Source organism: Lutra lutra, chromosome 4, assembly GCF_902655055.1.
Source record: "Lutra lutra chromosome 4, mLutLut1.2, whole genome shotgun sequence".
Classification (NCBI taxonomy): Eukaryota; Metazoa; Chordata; class Mammalia; order Carnivora; family Mustelidae; genus Lutra; species Lutra lutra.
The window spans coordinates 58,946,442-58,965,938 of NC_062281.1; the positions used below are offsets into that span (position 1 = coordinate 58,946,442).

The following is a 19,497-nucleotide window of genomic DNA, read 5'->3' on the forward strand; positions in this document are numbered from 1 at the left end:
TGTGAAATAGTTCTGAAAAATATTTCTTGGTATGTAATAGGCATAAGCATGTGAACTGATAAGCATAAAATACTGCAGTGGTTATCTCCTGCCAAGTGCCTACATGTGTTCAACAGATTTGTTTCCAAATTAACCACAGTTAGAATGTAGGATAATATAATCTGATTATTTACTACGTTTGAAGTGAAATTAAGAAACAGAGTATGTAGTCCACTGTCTCTGTTCCTCAATGGAATATAAGCTCCCTGAAAGGAAGGACTCTTTTTTCTGTTATGTTCACCACTGAAGCCTTAGCATCTGCAACAGTTTTTAGAAAGAAGTGCTCAATAAATATTTGCTAAATAAATAAATCAATGAATAAAAAGTTAATATTCAATCAATGTTTATGAGATAAAGATATTCAATTATTATTGACAATAAATATGTGTTTAAAAATGATGTTTATAATTTCAACCTATTAATAGATTTTGCCATTTCTCCTTTGAACAGGGTATTGGGATATTATTTAGATAATACTTTTCTTTCCAGGTATAACACAGTAGCAGAGGTACTAGTGTCTGGAATCAGACAATCATCAAAGACTGGGTGTCATAGTCCTTGGGTAAATTCTTAAACTTGAAGAAAATCAGAATTCATTTGAAAAAGTTATGTGAATGTCCTTGGGTAAATTCTTAAACTTGAAGAAAATCAGAATTCATTTGAAAAAGTTATGTGAATGCATGAGGATGTATGTGTATAACAATTTCCACCAATAATTATCATTATTATACTATATATTATTACCTTCTTTTTTCATTCCTGCTCTGAAACACTTTCTTAATCGACAATATCTGCATTGATTCCTTTTGTCCTTGTCAACAACACATTGCCGACTGAACCTATAATATCAAAGATATATTAGTTTGCAGAAAACTGTTTATGAAACAAAAACAAACACACACAGATAAACAGATAAATGGACAAACAGACCTTGGGTGTATATGGTCAATTTTGGCCCAACAGGAAGAATGTGTAAGAACAGTTACCTGCAACTTTTCCAGTCTAATGGTCAGCATGTATGTGGAAATCAAGCTTCACTTCTCATGCAGTCTTTATAATAAAATAAAACTGAATGATATTTGACTTTTCACCAGTATACACACTATACATTATCACTTCTATCCTGAGTTGGGAAAGCCAAACCTAGTTTAAAAATCCTTGGCATGTGAATTCTATTTGCTTATTGCTAAATGATTTCAGTATAATGGAGAATATATCAGAACCTCATTCCTCTGCACTTTCATGATTTTCTTTTTTAAATATCCTTCTATTAATTTTAAATGTGCCTCAAATGCAACTGAAATTTACTCTAACTGCCAAATTACATATCCAGAGGTGGGTGAAAACAACACTTAAAGTATGGTCTCTGCATAATTAGGTACTATCGCACAGCCACTAAAATGACTATAATCGGAAAAAAAAAAAAGAAAGAAAAGAAAACAGACAATAACAAGTGTCAATGAGGGCGTGGAAAAACTGGAACCCTCATACACAGCTTTTGTAATATAAAATGATGCAGCTGCTTGGCCAAAAGTTCGGCAGTTTTTAAAGAAAAGTTAGATGTTAGAGTTAGCATATGACCCAGCAATTCCACTCCTAGGTATATACACAAAAGAAATGAAAACATATGTTCGCACAGAAATATGCACACAAATGTCCAAATAGCCATGATTCCTAACAGCCAAAATAAAGCAACAACCCAAAAACCCATCAGCTGATGAACAGATAGATAAAATATTTGCACCTATGCAATGGATATTATTGTCTGTCAATGAATGGGAATGGAGTACTGATACATGCTACAACATGGGTGACCCCTGAAAACACATTCGAAATGAAAGAAGTCAGGCATACCTGAGAGATACTGCTGTTTTGGTTTCAGGCCACCACAATAAAGCTAGTATCATAATTAGGTGAGTCAAATGAAATTTCTTGGTTTCCCAGTGTATATTAAAGTTATGTATACACTATACCATAATCTACAAAGTGTGCAACAGCACAGACTAAAATACCAATGTAATACCTTAATTAAAAATATTTTATTGCTAAAAACTGCCAACCATTATCTGAATGTTCCACAAGTTTGTAACCACTGATCACAGATCATCATAACAAATATAATAATAATAATGAAAAAGTTTGAAATATTGCAAGAATTACCCAACTGTGACTCACAGACACAAAGTGAGAAAATACTGATTGGAAAATGGCACCAAAATACTTGCTCAACACAGGGTTGCCACAAATCTTCAATTTGTCAAAAAAAAAAAAAAAAAAAAAGCAATGTCTGTGAAGTGCAGTAAAGTGAGGTGTGTTTGTAATTTAATTTACTTCAAATGTCCTGAAGAAACAAATCTATAGAAACAGAAAGTGCATTAATCATTGCCTGTCATTGGAGGGGAGGGAGTTAAGGGAAACAGGGAGCAACAGCTTAAGGGCAGGAGGTCTCTTTACAGGGTGATGAAAATGTTTTAAGTTGGTTGTAGTGATGGTTGCACAACTCTGTGAACATACTCAAAACCTGGATTAAACACTTAAAAATATTAAAATGTATGGTCTCTGGAATTAAATGTGAGCTTGATTTCCAGTCCACCATTCACTCCTGATGGAACCCGTGAGGATGTTATTTAACATTCCCAAATTAATTTACAGCTGTCAAATTGGAAGGACTTTCAGCAAAAAGTTGTGTGCATGTAGGGTAAATATAAATCATAGACTTTGGAGCAAATATCAATCATATAGTAAAATAATAATATTTCTCCCAAATTGCATCATAAAATTATCCACATCCATATGTATTGGTATATTACTGATTATTTGTAATAATATCAATATCATTGATATTGTATCAAAGTACATTGATGATACAATGATTGATACAATGTACACTGTATCAGTATTACAAATATCAATTTTTAATAACTGGTATGTTACTGATTATTAATGATGGGAATAAAAGAACCTACTGGTGATCTACAAAAGAAGATTGTTCTTCTAAAAATGATGGGAAGCCACTTTGAACTGACTGAATATAAAATCTACTATAAAAGAACTGAGCTGGAAGAGAGGTATTTTTAAGATGAGGAAAAAGAATTGTTCACTTGGAAATTCATGGCTTTAGGAGAAGGAATCTGATTACCAATAAATAAAAGAGGAAAATACACCCAACTAACATTAATGCAAAAACTGAATAAACATATTGAGCACCTTCTGTGTACAAGATCCTGGTGTAGGGATTAAACAAAGGAATATGACCTATCTTCTCCATTCGAGGAAACTATAATCTAACAGAGTACACATACAAGTTTACAAACAGCCATAATAAAGAGAAGATGATGTGAGAAATATTGAAACAACAATTTAAAGTGGTTTAGAGGGAAGGCCCAACTTCAGTAGGACAGAAGAGCTAAAATAGAAATAAAATTTGTACATCCGAGGAAATGGATAAATTTGAGACCAGCAAAATCTGAGCTTAAAAAACCTTTACATTCCTACACCTTCATTATTATAATAAGTATTTTCCAAATGGAAAATCACAGCACTTTTTTAATACCAAAATATGTAAAGAAGGCTAAGTTGGCAGCAATACTCATGATGAGGAGGTGTGAGTCGTCAAACTGTACATGTGGTGGGAATATTTTTTAATTCCAAAAGTTGTATGGGAACACTCCTTTCTCACTTTTCTCATACAGTAAGGGAAGAAATCTTGAAAGCCAATGGTGCCAATATTTTCTGATTCTTAAAAGTCTTTGTTGGATTTAGTTGTTTGGATCACACTATTTTTCATATATATGTATTTCATCTTTAACAGAACATGATTCAAAATATATTATTTATATGTTATTTTGTGCTTATTTTCACTGTTAATTTTGTAAATTTTGTAGGAGCACTGAATATTTAATGTAATCATAGAGAAAATGCTTTTAATGAGGGAAATCTAGTTGGTTTATTTTTTTATATCTAGAGCTTTAATGTACATAAAAGCAAGACTCATAAATATATTTTTTGTTTATCAAGAAGATTTTAAAGTGGATGATTTACTTTTTTTTTTTTAACCAACTTTAAGCCCTCCTGGAAAAATTACTAGAGAACATTAGTTAGGTATTTGGAGAGTTATACATTAGCTTTTTCCAGACCCTAGAAATCAAATGGCATCATATTGTGAGGGAGATTAACTTTTTCCCAAATGTCCAGCTTGTTCATAAAATAACACAGCAATTCTATACATGCTACTCATCAGTAGAGCAAACATTGATATTTTTCTGTTAGCATCAGTCATTTTTTTAATAGTCCATATTTCATACAGATGTAATCTACATTCCAGAACTGTCATTCTGAAGATTCAAGGTGGAGTATCTAATCCTAACTTGTACTACGATGTTCACTAGATATTTTTTAAGCTTACTAGAAATATGTGGCATATACAATAGAGTTAAATATATTTTGGACAAAACATTGAATTCAATGGCAAAATTGTGGCATGAGAAATACACTTAAAATTTTAAGACTGAAAATTTAAGCTCATTCACTGACTTTGACAAGCTACCAAAATCATCCACACTTTTATAATTGTGTTTGAAAGACTCGGGAGGTAGAGATGTTAAAAAGAAAATCAAGATGCAGAAAAACACACAGATTGTGAAACCATTTAAATACAGATTTAAATATTTCCACTGGTATATGAACATGTGGTAAAACAATAAAGGAACAAAAGAAAAGACAAACACCACATTTCAGACAGTAGCTACTTCTGGGAGAGAGGACAGAAAGAGAAACCGATAGAGGAGGTGTGTTCACTAAAGGCTTCTACTATATTGTTCTAGGTTGGATGATAAGTATGTGGATTTTTTTCATATGTTTTATAAGTCTAAAATGTTTCATAAAAAAGAACTACCTGTAGGAATGCATCCTCATACACACCCACATACCCATACTTTTTTTTTTTTAAGGATTTTATTTATTTATTTGACAGACAGAGATTACAACTAGGCAGAGAGGCAGGCAGAGAGGGGAGGAAGCAGGCTCCCTGCTGAGCAGAGAGCCCGATGACCCCAAGACCCTGGGATCATGACTTGAGCCGAAGGCAGAGGCTTTAACCCACTGAGCCACCCAGGTGCCCCCCACATACCCATACTTTAAACACAGCTTACAGATTTTTTTTCCATACAGACTTTGTTTGTATGAAAATTGACTTCTTAAAAGATTTTATTTATTTATTTATTTATTTATTTATTAGAGAGAGAGAGAGAGAGAGTGAGGGAAGGGGGAGAGGGAGAGAGACAAGCAGACTTCAGGCTGGGTGGGGAGCTGGACTCTGGACGTGATCTCAAGACCCCGGGATCACGACCTGAGCTGAAATTAAGAGTCAGATGCTAACGGACTAAGCCACCCGGGTGCTCCAAAAGCCCTGATTTTATCCCTTACTTCTTGCGTGCCATTTTGAAATACCTCTAAAGAGAACTTTCTCAAAAGGAGCATCTCAAGTACCTGCAGGAATAAACATGACTCTTGCGTATGCTGCGTCTGAAGAAGCCCTTACACCCATCACAGCTTGATGCTCCATAATGCTTTCCCGTCGCTCGGTCCCCACATATGGCACATAGGCAGTTGACACCATTGTCTGTGGTATTCATACTTGTTGTCTCTGGAGCAGAGCTATCTGTTAAAGAAAAAGCAGAGTAGCCTTCAAGTTAATACTAAGTATTTCTTATTTATATTACCCTACTAATTATTCACAGGCTCAAAACAGTCCATTTCCTTGACCTCTTGAAGCACACTAGTGCTCTCCTTTTAACCACTGGCCACTTCTGCCAGTCTCCATTCCAGTCTTCCCTCACATATTTCTGAAGATTAAACTTTGGGACACTATAGGTCTAAGTCCCCACAAATATACTCTTTCCTAGGGAAAACCCATTTGGTCCCATGATGTCAAATATCATGTGTATGAGAGAAAAATCCCCAGATTTTCTCTCTAGCCCTGATGTCTTCCATGGGTATCAGTTTGAAATGCCCAAATACCTTTTTAACTACTTCATTTTAAAGTTTAATAGGAGGGGCCCCTGGGTGGCTCAGAGGGTTAAGCCTCTGCCTTCGGCTCAGGTCATGGTCCCAGAGTCCTGGGATCGAGCCCCATATCGGGCTCTCTGCTCAGAAGGAAGCCTGCTTCTCCCTCTCTCTCTGCCTGCCTCTGCCCACTTGTGATCTCTGGCTGTCAAATAAATAAATAAATAAATAATCTTTAAAAAAATAAAGTTTAATAGGAATTGCAAATTAATGTATCAAAACACAACTCTTCTATTTTTCCCCTCAAATTTGTTCTTCCTTCAGTCTTCCCTATGTCAGTCAGTCAATGGTTCCATCCAGTACCTTGGGCCAATAATCCGGTGGTCTTCATTGGATTCTCCCCATCATTATTCATATCCAATCTAATACTAAGTCCATATTTGAAATACATATTGAATTCACAACTTTTCACCCTTTTACCATGGTCACCCTTACCCAATCAACTATAATCTTTCCCCTACATTACTGCAATAGCCTCTTATCTAATTTTTCTGTTTCCACCCTTGCTCCCCTACTGTTTATTATCCCAAAGTGCTCTTGGAACAAGAAATTCACATCATATTAGTCTTCTGTCCCTAACCCTCAGAAACAGAATAAAGCCTACGCAACTCAGGCTTGCTGTAAAGCCTTGTATGTTAAAGCCCCCTCCGACCTCTCTGACTCCATTACTTGGTACAACTTTCCATCCTGTTCACTGCTCAACAATGTCGCCTTTTTAACTTCCTTAGAGTTGGCAGTTTCCATCTCTGAATTTTTACATTTGCTGCTCCTGCCTCGAAGGAAAGTTCTTCCTCAAGGATGTCTTTGAACTGGTGATCTGATTTCTGCTCCAGTCTCTCACTGTCTATGAAATATTCTCTGAACACACATCTAAGAGTCATCCCTCATCTGCCCTCCAAGTAGAATCTAGAACCTTGATTATTTTTTTAAATAACTACTTCATTTTTAAAAATTATGTACTAGTCTGTTCATTTACCACCCCCTCTTTCCCTACAGTATATAAACCTCATGATGTTAGAGAACTTGGATCTAAATTCTAACAGAACAACTCATCGTATCTTGAATATAACAAAAGATAAAATTAAAGTCTGTCATGTGTCAATTAAATTCTGTGAAAACACATATATTCTGCTTACTAATACTACTGAGTAGACAGACATTACCATATATAATTTCGTCAAGAAAAACCTTAATGAGAATATGTTTAAGGGTTAATCATGTGATGTTATAGAGTTTAATGTGAAGAATTTTTCTATTTGGTAACATAAACAAAATTGGTTTAGAAATACAACAGAAGTGTTAGGATTGATTGTATTCTAGATTTATGGAAACAGGAAAAAAATTCAGCTCTTGCTTCCAGTTTAATGTCATACTTACATATTGTTAACAACGTTATTACAAAACAAGTTAAACAACACAGAAGTTAGCTGTGTTACATATTTATGCTAAATCTGTCCTTATTTAGTAATATACAGTCTTTTAAAAAATCATGATTCTCTGGAGCCAAATATATTATTAAATATCTTTAATCAAATCTAAACCTAAGGAATAAAAATTGTGATTTCCTAAGATTTGCACTAAGGGTTTCTTTTAATTCTTTTTGTGCTAAAATTTCAGAATTTATCTTCTAAGGACTAAAACAATCTTCCCACTAATAAACTGTTGCTTATTATAAATATAATGAGATTAGCAGTTGTAAAACTGAGGAGCATAGCAGAACGTTGCCCTATCCTGAGTAGAAGATATATTCTCAATCCCGAACTATACTACACACACACACACACACACACACACGTACGTACGTTTTTCAAAGTATACATAATTACTAGATTTGAGGTGTTCTGACAATTATAAGTAATCTTGGACAAGACTTTTACTTGGGAAAAACCTAAATACAAAGTCAACAATAAACTATATTATATAAAGACATGAACTCTAAACAATCCATGCCTTATTTGAAGTTAAAAAGTTACAGTGTATAAATACCAAGAGATTTGTGAGGCTAAACATTAGCTTGTCAAGTAGTAAGGTTATAATATAAGCCTTTATTTCCTTTCATACTGGGTTCAGTGCAAAAACTTATAGTAATTTTAAATGAAGTTTCTCATCAACAGCCATTGAGAACTGAAACGACAGGAGGAGGCAACCAGTAAAAGCCTCCAGCGTTCTGTATGTCATTTTAAATACCGCATAGAAAATGTACTTCACAGCCAGTCTGCCAATGTTACTTACTACTGTGATTTACAGTAAATAAAGTAACTTCTGAAACTGTTCTTTTTACCTTAACTAGCCTATGACAGAATTCTGAGGTCACTTTGTTACACGAAACTAGACTTTTAAAAAGACTCAACATAAATGGGCCATAACAATATTAACTTAAATTTTGTGAGGAAATACAAAAACTCAGATGCATAGTCTTAAAAACCAAGTCGTGAATTCTTCAGCAAGGAGATACAGAGCTACCACCTGGGAAGCTCAGTTTTTACCCCTCCCATTATACCTGCTTTCCTTTATGTCTACAAGTAGATGAGAACTCACCATTTGAATTATACAGAATCTGCATAGTTTCAAACTCCAAAGTAGTGTAAGTTGGGTCCAATACTTCACTGTAATTTGCCATCTCCATGTCCAGTATCGGTTCTGATACCCTCATCATTGACTTAGAAACACACATACAAGTGCCACCACAGGCCAGCGTGTGTGATGGCTGCTGGGCTTTCAATCTGTGAGTGATAATTCAAAGTTAACTGTTACTGTTAACAGTGACTTACGTGGGAGGAGCTGTAAAACTGTAAACTCCTCTGCAGGCCATATTCTGTTCATTTCTTTTTCTTTTATGGCATACGAAAGCAATTCCTTGTGATAATCTTGGAATGCTTCATGGAATCACCTTATCTGAAGTGCTTAGTGGACGAATATGATTTCCTAAATTGATTCCCAGTAGACAATAAATGATGTCATTAAGTAGTTAAAAATAGAAAAGAGAATCTCTCAGGTTTCAAGTATCTGTAACATGATTTATGCCATGCAAGGGGCTGAAATCACATACCACATGTTCTAAAAAATGGGATTTTACTGTTATAAATCTGATGCCAAGACTGTAAGTTAACACTTAACATAAGCACTTAACGATTTCAATTTTTCTTACTGTACAATAGAGCTAACTTTGTTTATGCTGGGGTAAAACATCTGTAATTTGAAATGACAAGGATTTGTGATATATTACAGTAGTAGCCTGGACATAACCCTAATATGGCTGGACATATTCTCCTTAACTATTTACTTATGATTCCGTGTCCCTTGAATGTTTGTAAACTTCCCAAGGACACAACTACTATAGTTGCTAGCACGTTGTAGGCATTCTATAAAAATAGCTACATGAATAAGTTTTCATTTCTTTTGACTTCTGATGCTTACTACATTCTAGGCACTGAACTGAAATAGAATTATCCCTAACATGTGTGGACCTATCCATTCCCATCATCAACCTCTAATACCTAGCATCTATATAGTACAGTACACCTTTTACACACACACGTGACAAGGGACATTTAGAATTTGGGGAATATTTAGAAGATAGGATTCAATGATTATATTTTACTTCTGAGAATACGTTTATTGATTTTATCTTCCAAGAAAGAATTTCAGTCACATTTACATTATAAAGTCAGAATCTCATTTCCTATGTTTGTTAAAAACTATGGCAAAGTAATATTTCTTATTCAACTTCTTAATACCATAAACCTTGTGAATATTGCATGTTAGAAAATTATTACATTTTTCATCTAGGAAGCCCAGCCTCTTAAAATATATTCAAAACCATGTGAAGAATTTGTGAAGAAAATAGTGGAGTCATTTTAGCAATCAGATTCACTAACTAAACAGTGATAACTGAATAGTTCACTTGCCTTCATATTCTGTAGGACTCATAATTGTGAGGATCGTATCTGAGGGATACATTTTAGGGACTGATTCTCTTTAGTGAAAGCTAACTGTATTTATTCAGTTCTTGGAGATGTGGACAACAAGAGAATCCCATGGTTTTCATTCGCATGAATTAGTTCTCACTTGTGAAGAAGTAACACAGACATGTTTCCTGTGTGAACCAAAGCAGTGAATTGTGCATAGCTCACAGTCTTTCTCGTCTATGTGGAAACTAAACAAGGCTGAGGAATATCACCCATAAAGGTGTCCCAAAAGAAGGAAAAGAAGAAAAGAGAAAGGTAGAGAGTCATTCATTTACAGAACTCAAAACACTAAGAGAAATGTGGATATAGCTCAGGAGAACAGTGCTGTCATAGTTTATTGTTCTACTCCATCCTGTACCTCCAGGGAGGGGGGGGGGGCATCACTATTGGACCAGGGCTTTTTCCTTGAAGGAGGAAGGAGCTACACTTCATCCCAGCACAGATCCTCAAGCAGTCACTAGCAATTAATCAGAGCTGGCTTTCAAGATGAAACCTGTTTCCCATCCATGTTATTGTAAATTATTTTTTTCATTTTATAGAGTAAAAACTTGAGAATTTCCAGAAGATACAGCAGATCCAAATAGCAGGTGTATCACCTCAAGTGGGTAGTTTGTCTTCCTAATGATACTCAGATGTGGAAACACCCACAGCATCCAGTCAGGCTCAGTCCGGTGAAGAGAAAACTCTTTACGTTCTATATTCTTGAATAAATTACAAAGTACAGTAGAAGACTTCTTGTCTTAAGTGCTAGGATTGGTAATTCACTGAACTCATTCAGCAAATAAAATAATTAGAACAGAAAATTGAGAAAATGGTGTATCCGTTCTTAATAGCGTATTCCACTTAAATGGGTAAAGTGCTGCTGTTTTGTTGGCTAACCAAGACTTCTTATTCGAGTAAGTACTCACTGCTTGTGATTTCTTACTAAATTTTTTGTTTGTATAAATCTCATATACTGCCTTTGATGTCTAGTTTTATTTTTTAATGGAGGAAAAAGTCAAAGCTATCAGTAAAACCTAAATGCAGAAGCCTTTTAAAATTTTATACTTTTAAAAAATACTTTATATATTTTAATCCACTTGCTTTTATCCACTTCCAAAGTATCCACTAGTTTTTTGTTGGGAAAAAAAAAAATCTCTTTTAACACTCAGGCTTCAGCAAATTATGCAATGTTTAACTAAATGGTGATGAAATAAGAAGAGCAAATGACATAACCATGTTACATAACAAATACAATTGACCTTTGATAACTATATACAGTTGGTCAGATGGTCAAGGGACACTCCAACACTCTTCCCAATAGCCAAGATGGAAAAAATATAAATGTCCACAAATGGATGGGCAGAGAAAGTGTCCATTCAATGAAATACTATTCAGCCTTAAAAAGGAATAAACTATTGATACATTCTACACCATAGATAAACCTTCAAAACATTATGCTAAATAAAATAAGCCAGTCACAGAAAAAGATACTACATGATTACACCAATATGAGAAATCTATAGTCAAATTCACAGATTCAATGAGAAGAATTGTGGTTGCCAGGGGCCAGGAGGATGGAGAAATGGGGAGTGACTAATCAAAAAGTATAAAATTTCAGTTAAGCAAGAGGAGTAAGCTATAGATAATCATACAGCACTCTGTCAATAATATTATACTGTAACTTAAAAATTTGTTAAAAGAGTAGGTTTCATATTAAATGTTCTTACTAAATTAAAATAAAATAGATTGATGAAGAAAATCATGGGAAAATGATCAACCCTATCAGTAATCAGAAAAAATGTAAAATAGAACAGTTAATGCTATTAAACAAAAAAAGGTGCCTACTACTTAAGGAAGTTAACCTACTCTGAAAACTAATTAGTATATTCCACAAAAGGAAGTTCAATACCTGAGTTAACTCAGGGAGTTGGCTAAAGGGAGATTAAGAGTTTTTCTTGTATTGATTTTAACATGAGATAACTTGCTAATTACTTTCGTATATGACCAATCCCTCTTCTCTACTTCCAAAGTTAATTAGGCTAAATTGAGAATATTTTTATTTGCTTAAAAAAAAAGTAGGAAAAGGACAACAAGATGGATGTGAAAGAAAAGAAAAAAAAAGGAAAAGAAGAAAATGTCACAGAGAAAAAATTTTAGTCATGGTTACTTTTAGATTTTTAATTATGCATCATAATCTTAGCAAGTATCACATTCTTTAGTATTTTTTGTGTTTTTTATGCTATAGTGATTGTGGAATATTCATAATTTAGGATATGTGATTTTTGGAAACGTGCATAGCATAATTGAACAAAATAAAATTATATAATTTAATAGTATAAACCTTAGCTACATAAAACATTTATGGTATTTGTTTGCATATTTTCACATTAAAATTCAGCTATTTTCAGGAATACAGATGGACACCACACAGGCAGTCTTTCATTATTGTTTTACCAAGTACTTCTTATGGGTAAAATTCATTAAGGCTACATTAGATTAAAAGCTTAAGTAGTTATTAAGAGAACTATATTAATTTTATGCCTAGGTGATAGAGAAATAATTATCCTTAAATAAATGGGACTTACTAAACCCTACAGTCAGCATAAATTTATGAGTACTTTTAAGCTTATTTCTAAAGGTTTAATTGGGAAAAACATAAAAAATTCATGCTAATTCCTAAGACAGTAATTTATAGTAAGTAGCATATATTTGCTAAAGTAGAAATATATTAACTTAATCTAGATCCAAAAATATAGTATATATGATAAACTATGACCTACTGAAAATCTCCCTTAACAGAGGTCACTGTAGTATACGTTCTGTAAGCTACGCAAAATGTTGCTGTTCTTTAGAGTGTTATCATGGTTTGTGGGCCAAGATGTACCTTCTTAGCCCCAGTTTAGGGCAGTTTACTCCAGAGAGAAAAACACTATTAGTTGTAGATAAAAGGTCAATATTAAAAAGCATAACTAATATTCCTGAAAAATGTTTCTCTCAGAGCAATGGTTTTCTAAACTGACATGTGAAATATTTATTTAAATTTCTTTAGAGCAACATAAGATGAAAACTATATGGTGTTTAAAGAAGACAAGAACTCAGTTCACTATTGACTATCCAAGATAATAGAAACATTTCTATCTTACCCGTAAGACTATTAAGTCTGTTAAATTGTTCTATATTTCATATTTAGTTTAATCATTCCTTCACAGCATGTTTTAAAATAGAAAACAGGCTAATAAAAATCAAGGTTATTTTCATAAAAGAATTTTCATAAAAAGGATTTTTATTTTTATTAACAAGTTTTCTATTTTAAATTATGGAAAATAATTTTCACGAAAATAATCTGGAATGTTAATATCAATATTAAAACATTTCATTTTAAAGTTAGAGTTAATAAACTTTTTCCTATAATCTGAATACTTTGAGGTTAATTTTCATTACCAAAAATATCATATTAACCCCAAAAGCACATTAGTAGTTTCTCTTGTTTCCATATTCTACCTTTTCAAGTATGAAGATTAAATAAATGTGATCCCAGGGCACCTGGGTGGCTCAGTGGGTTAAGCCTATGCCTTCGGCTCTAGGTCATGATCTCAGGGTTCTGGGATCAAGCCCCAAATTGGGCTCTCTGCTCAGCGGGGAGCCTGCTTCCTCCTCTCTCTCTCTCTCTGCCTGCCTCTCTGCCTACTGTGATCTCTATCTGTCAAATAAATAAATAAAGTCTTAAAAAATTTAAAATAAATAAATAAATGTGATCCCTAAAAGTTAGATGAAGAAGAAAAACTATCCACATCAATGGATAGTTTTCAATGTAAGGAAACCATTAAGTGGAGAATTAAGCATTCATTTAAAGCAAAGCTACCTTTCAGTTTTCAAAAATCACTTCATTAAAAAAAAAAGCATTATTTTCCTTGCTGCCACTGTCTTGACCTAACCATCATTCCTTCCGAAATAGAAATTTTGTTTCTTCTCACAGTTTAATGAGGGAAACAAGCATATTAAAAAATTAAAACAAACAAAAATAGACATTTTAATCTTCAAAGCAAGTTGCTATTACTGACGTGCAAAGAAAGAAGTTTGGCACTGGCTGTAATGATGGGATTCTATTTTCAAAGAACTTCATAAATCCTTTCTTAAAGTCCAGATTATATAGTATTTTTATATAAACCAAAACAATTCTCCTTGTCTTTTTTTCTTTCTTCTTTTTCTGATGATCATGCAATGATCAGAATGACCACATGACTTGCCTAATCAGTCATTCCCAAATAACTCCCATCACTACTAAAAAGTGCTATTTTATAGTAAAATCTAAGTACACTGCACAGAGATAAACAGCACCTTCTGAAATAGCTGAATTTGTTAAAAAATATGTTACTATGCATATTTATAATATGCATGACTGTCTCAACTATTCATATAATTTCCTATTTTCTCATTAAAAAATCAGATTATTTAAAAGCAGTTACATAAATAAATGTAAAGCCCAAAACTAAAGAGGAGGAGAGACTGTATTAGCATGAAATCAGTTACTGTTAGGATAGACCAAGGGGGACTGCATAGCCCAGACATAAATGTAACCAAGAAAACATTCTGAGGAGCAGGGGAGAAGTGATAGGAGAAATCTGCATATATTAAACCTGCCTTCAAGGTCAGTTGCCTTGTGATTCAAAACAGACTCTCCTTTTCAGGAGATAAGGAGCTGATTAGTACTAAATTATTAACTGAAATATAGATTATACTGGTAAGGAAAACAAAAAAAGTCTGGATATAAGGGACATTAGGATTCGACAGTCACTTATTTCTGCATTGCCTTTTTACAATGGGTATTACCATTGTTGCCACTGCAAACTCAGCGAAGTTAGTCAGAATATTCAAGATTGTGGTGGCACTCTGATACCAAAGTTGCTGCATTATGCAAAATGAAGAGAAGGAAGTTGTCAGTTTGGGTCAATACCTATTTCAAGTATGTTCTGAAGAGGTGTAATATTTAATAAAAATAGCAGCAGTTTTACTATGCTGAGTGCAGTTAGATTTGAACATTTTGAACAAATGTACTATGATTGTAAATTTAGTATCTGGGAGCCCAATCTATCCATCCAGATATCCAACCATCCATCCATCCATCCACCCATCTATCCATCCACCCCTACCTATATAAATACATAAGTTACTGTTTTTTTCATTCAAAAAATGTAGTAACACACCATACACACATAAATAAATGCTCAATATTCCTCTTTAAAGCTTTTTTATATACACAGGAAGAACAACATATTAACGTGACTTCTTTTTTTTTAAGATTTTTTAAAATTTATTTGACAGAGATCACAAGTAGGCAGAGAGGCAGGCAGAGAGAGAAAGAGAGGGAAGCAGGCTCCCTGCTGAGCAGAGAGCCCGCTTTGGGGCTCGATCCCAGGACCCTGAGATCATGACTCGAGCCGAAGGCAGAGGCTTTAACCCACTGAGCCACCAAGGCACCCAGGTGCCTTAACGTGACATTTAATTTAGAGAAAACTAAATAATATTTGCCTCTCCATTTAATAAAGGTAGTTATATGACTGACTTAATTGAAATGTTAAATTTATTCACCTCCTTTTAGATAGATTTCTTTTTGAAAAAAGCAACTTTTTTTTGAAAATACCATAATGAACTGTTCCTTTTGGAATAAAAACACAGGACCAAATTAAAATGATAGTAACAGGTAAGCTCGTGGCTTTTGGCAAAGTATTATTTCAAAATTAAAGTAACAGGATATTATCACTCTCAAGTAAGTAATTTGTAATTGTTTAATGTTTAACTTATACATTAGGCCAGTGATTCAGAAATTTTGCTGCACATTAGAATCATCTGGAAAAGTTTTAAAGACCACAAGGCCCAAGTTGCATCATATGCTAATTAAATCAGAACATAGGATGGAGTCAGGTATCAGAGTTGGTTTTTTTTCTTAATATTTTATTTATTTATTTGATATATAGAGAGAAAGAGATCACAGGTAGGCAGAGAGAGAGGAAGGGAAGCAGGCTTCCCGATAGAGAACCCGATGCGGGCTCCATCCCAGGACCCTGGGATCATGACCTGAGCCGAAGGCAGAGGCTTTAACCAACCCACTGAGCCACCCAGGTGCCCCAGGTACCAGAGTTTTAAAAGATTTGTAGGTTATTCCAATGTGCAAGAAAGTCTAGAAACCACTGCTTTCAGCTGTAAGTTACTCATTCACTATTCATTCAAGTTTCTCTTTATTCATTATTGTATCTCTAGGGCCTAGAATAGTGTCTGCCACATGGTAAACACTCCCCAAATATTTACTGAATGTATTAACAAAATACATATGTGAATAATTAACTTTGAGACAGGAGAGCATTTATATTGAACACGTAAGTACATTTTGTATGCCAAGCACTTTTCTGGTCACTGAGTATTTTTACAAGAACAAAGAAAATCCCTGCCCTCATGAAACTTACAATCACATAATAATAATAACAACAGCAGCAGCAGCAACAATAATAATAATTTATATCTTTATAAAGAGATAAATAATGAAAACCACTTTCCACTGGATCCACAAAGCTGGACTGAAAAATGTAAATCTGTTTACCTGGTTTGCAGGTAAAAAGAGGTATAAACCCTCCTATTCACTGATTCCTCAGTGACTGTCTTATTTTACACAGTTGTGTTCTCTTAGGAATTTCAGAGGGACAATACTGCAAAAACTGAATTGGCAAATAGAACCTCTGCTCCTAGGAGAAATAGAAGGTTAAGTACCTGTGAGCCTCTGATCAGATTTTTATCAACCAATTTGCAACCTTGCTTTATGTGGCTTTCTGTTTTAAGACCCCTCATATTCATTAACATTGAACTTGCAGCCAACAGCATTATTAACTCATGCCTGAACAAAGCTTATCTAAAATATATTTTTCAGAGTTCTTGCAATCAGGGATACTAGACAGTACTTTAGTACTACACTTAGGGGTCATTTTATTTTATTTTATTTATTTTTTTAAAGATTTTATTTATTTATTTGAGAGAGAATGAGTGAGAGAGAGCACGAGAGAGGAGAAGGTCAGAGGGAGAAGCAGACTCCCCAAGGAGCTGAGAGCCGGATGCGGGACTTGATCCTGGGAGTCCGGGATCATGACCTGAGCCAAAGGCAGCTGCTCAACCAACTGAGCCACCCAGGCGCCCCTTAGGGGTCATTTTAAATAGCAAAATCACCAAACAGAACAAAACAAACCAAAACACCACACACACAAATGAGAAAAACATGGCATTAAATATGTTGCGAAAAGGTCACTTATTGGTATGAGAGCTGAGAGAAGAAGGCAGAGCATTGCCTTGCATGATCTCAACTGGGCACATGCTTACTGAGCTACTCAAACTTTTCACCAGTCAGCAGATCCAAGAATGACTGCAAAGGGACCTTGAGTATTGATTTTGAGGTTAGAAATATACGGTAGTAAGTAAGCATATTTGCAATCATGGAACCTGCAAATAATGAAGATCCACTATACATACGTATATGTGTTACTGAGATTTTCAATATGCAATAAAAAGAAAGATATTCATTGGCTGTGTAACATATTAATTATACATTGAAACAAAGAAAATTTCCTGAGAATTACAAAGTCCTTTGTAGTCTTTCAAATATATATATATATATATATATATATATATATATATATATAGTTCTTAAATTAAATTTTAAAAAAGCTATGTGACTATGTTTCTGTTATAAGTATTTGGGCTTAAATGTAAAGAAACAATTGGTATGCATTAATAAATCCTTTCCCTTTTAGGTTTGTCCATTTTTGCTGATATAATCTCTTAATGTTTGTTATTTGATACAAGAAACCAAATAATAACCTTTCAATTCTAGGACCCTAAAAATAAAAAACCTAATTCTAAATCTTTAGTTAAAAAAAAAAAAAAATCAGCCAGATGCACCTGGGTGGCATAGTTGGTTAAGTGTCTGGCCCTTGGTTTTGGCTCAAGTCGAGCCCAGAGTCAGGGTCCACACTCAGCTTGGAGTTTACTCAACTGTTTCTCTCCCTCTCCCTTGTGCCCTTGCCCCCAATATAAATAAATAAATCTTTTTTAAAAAGTCAGCCAGTAATTTTACTGTGATATTGGAATATGATAGTAAATGGAATGTTTGTTCAGGTAAATACTGTTACACTAACATTAATGAGGGTAATTTCACTTTTCAGTGATTAATATGCATCATGATAGCAGAAATATTTTCTTGTAACTGTTCTCCCTCCAGCTGTGGAAAAGAAAATGAAAAAGAACAACCAAATTAAGGTTAGAAACATAGGTCTCTGGAAAAATTTAAACAATGAATATATGTAAAATTTAAATAAATGAGTATTTGTATCAGAATACTGGGGGCAAAAATTGTTTTGATTAAGTGTTAAGAGCACATCATAATAATTTTTATGGTATTACCACTGCATTTTAAAATGAGTAAAAGCTAATATCAAGTAGGAAAAACTATACAGTAAAACTATATAGTATCTGATCTATTTTTCACAGAGCTGAAGCTTATACAGTTTTGATAGAACTCTTGTAGAGAAATAAATTTCTAGAAGCACACTGTCAAGGCTTGGACATGGTCCAGAAGTGGCTCAGACAAGTGATGTCCTTTGAAATTGAAGTTTCATTAGCTTCCCTTGAAATCTAACCCCGACTTACCAAATACAATAACTGTTTGTTTGTTTTTTTTTTTTAAAGATTTTATTTATTTATTTGACAGAGAGAAATCACAAGTAAGCAGAGAGGCAGGCAGAGAGAGAGGAGGAAGCAGGCTCTCTGCTGAGCAGAAAGCCCGATGTGGGGCTCGAACCCAGGACCTGGGATCATGACCTGAGCCGAAGGCAGCGGCTTAACCCTCTGAGCCACCCAGGCGCCCCCAATAACTGTTTCTATTTAAAACTATATTTTCCTGATTTCTCCTTTACCTGTGGGGCAACTCCCTCTTTTTCCCTTCCTTATCTACCTCATAAATGCTCATTTTTTAGCTTGCTGCTCTTCTATTTTCTTTCGGAATCTCATGCACTTAAAATTACCATCACTATTTAGAAAAATAATTCCAATTTTTTTTGAATTTTTTATTAATTATCTTTATTAACAGGTAATGTATTATTTGTCCCAGGGGCACAGGTCTGTGAATCATCAGGCTTACACACTTCACAGCACCCACCATATCCAAATTTTTATTACAATGAGTACTCCACTGGAAAATGTAATTTTATATCCTCAGTGTTTTTTAAGTAAACTCTATGCCCACCGTGGGTATAGAGCTCATGACCCTGAGATCAACAGTCACATTCTCTTCCAATTGAGCCAGGCAGTTTTTGATTAATCCTTTCACCTTAGAAAGCTTTCAGTCATATACAGTAAATTTTCCACAGTATTCTAAGTGGGGACCAAAAACTGCAATCTGGTTACT

At 34.2% G+C, this 19,497-nt stretch overlaps 1 protein-coding gene across 5 annotated transcripts in view; it reads right to left on the minus strand.

Annotated features, from left to right (window-relative positions):
• Positions 1-19,497, minus strand: part of HNF4G (hepatocyte nuclear factor 4 gamma) — a 258,745-nt gene that overhangs the window by 18,183 nt on the left and 221,065 nt on the right. For 4 of the 5 annotated variants that reach the window (XM_047727302.1, XM_047727299.1, XM_047727300.1 and 1 more), the window contains 2 exons: positions 5,527-5,698; positions 784-878 (listed from right to left, as the gene is read on the minus strand). In XM_047727302.1, the coding sequence (XP_047583258.1) occupies positions 784-878; positions 5,527-5,672 (241 nt within the window). In that variant the 5' untranslated portion in view covers positions 5,673-5,698. Of the gene's footprint in view, positions 1-783; positions 879-5,526; positions 5,699-8,640; positions 8,826-19,497 lie in introns of all 5 variants that reach the window. The other variant, XM_047727298.1, reaches the window with a different exon arrangement.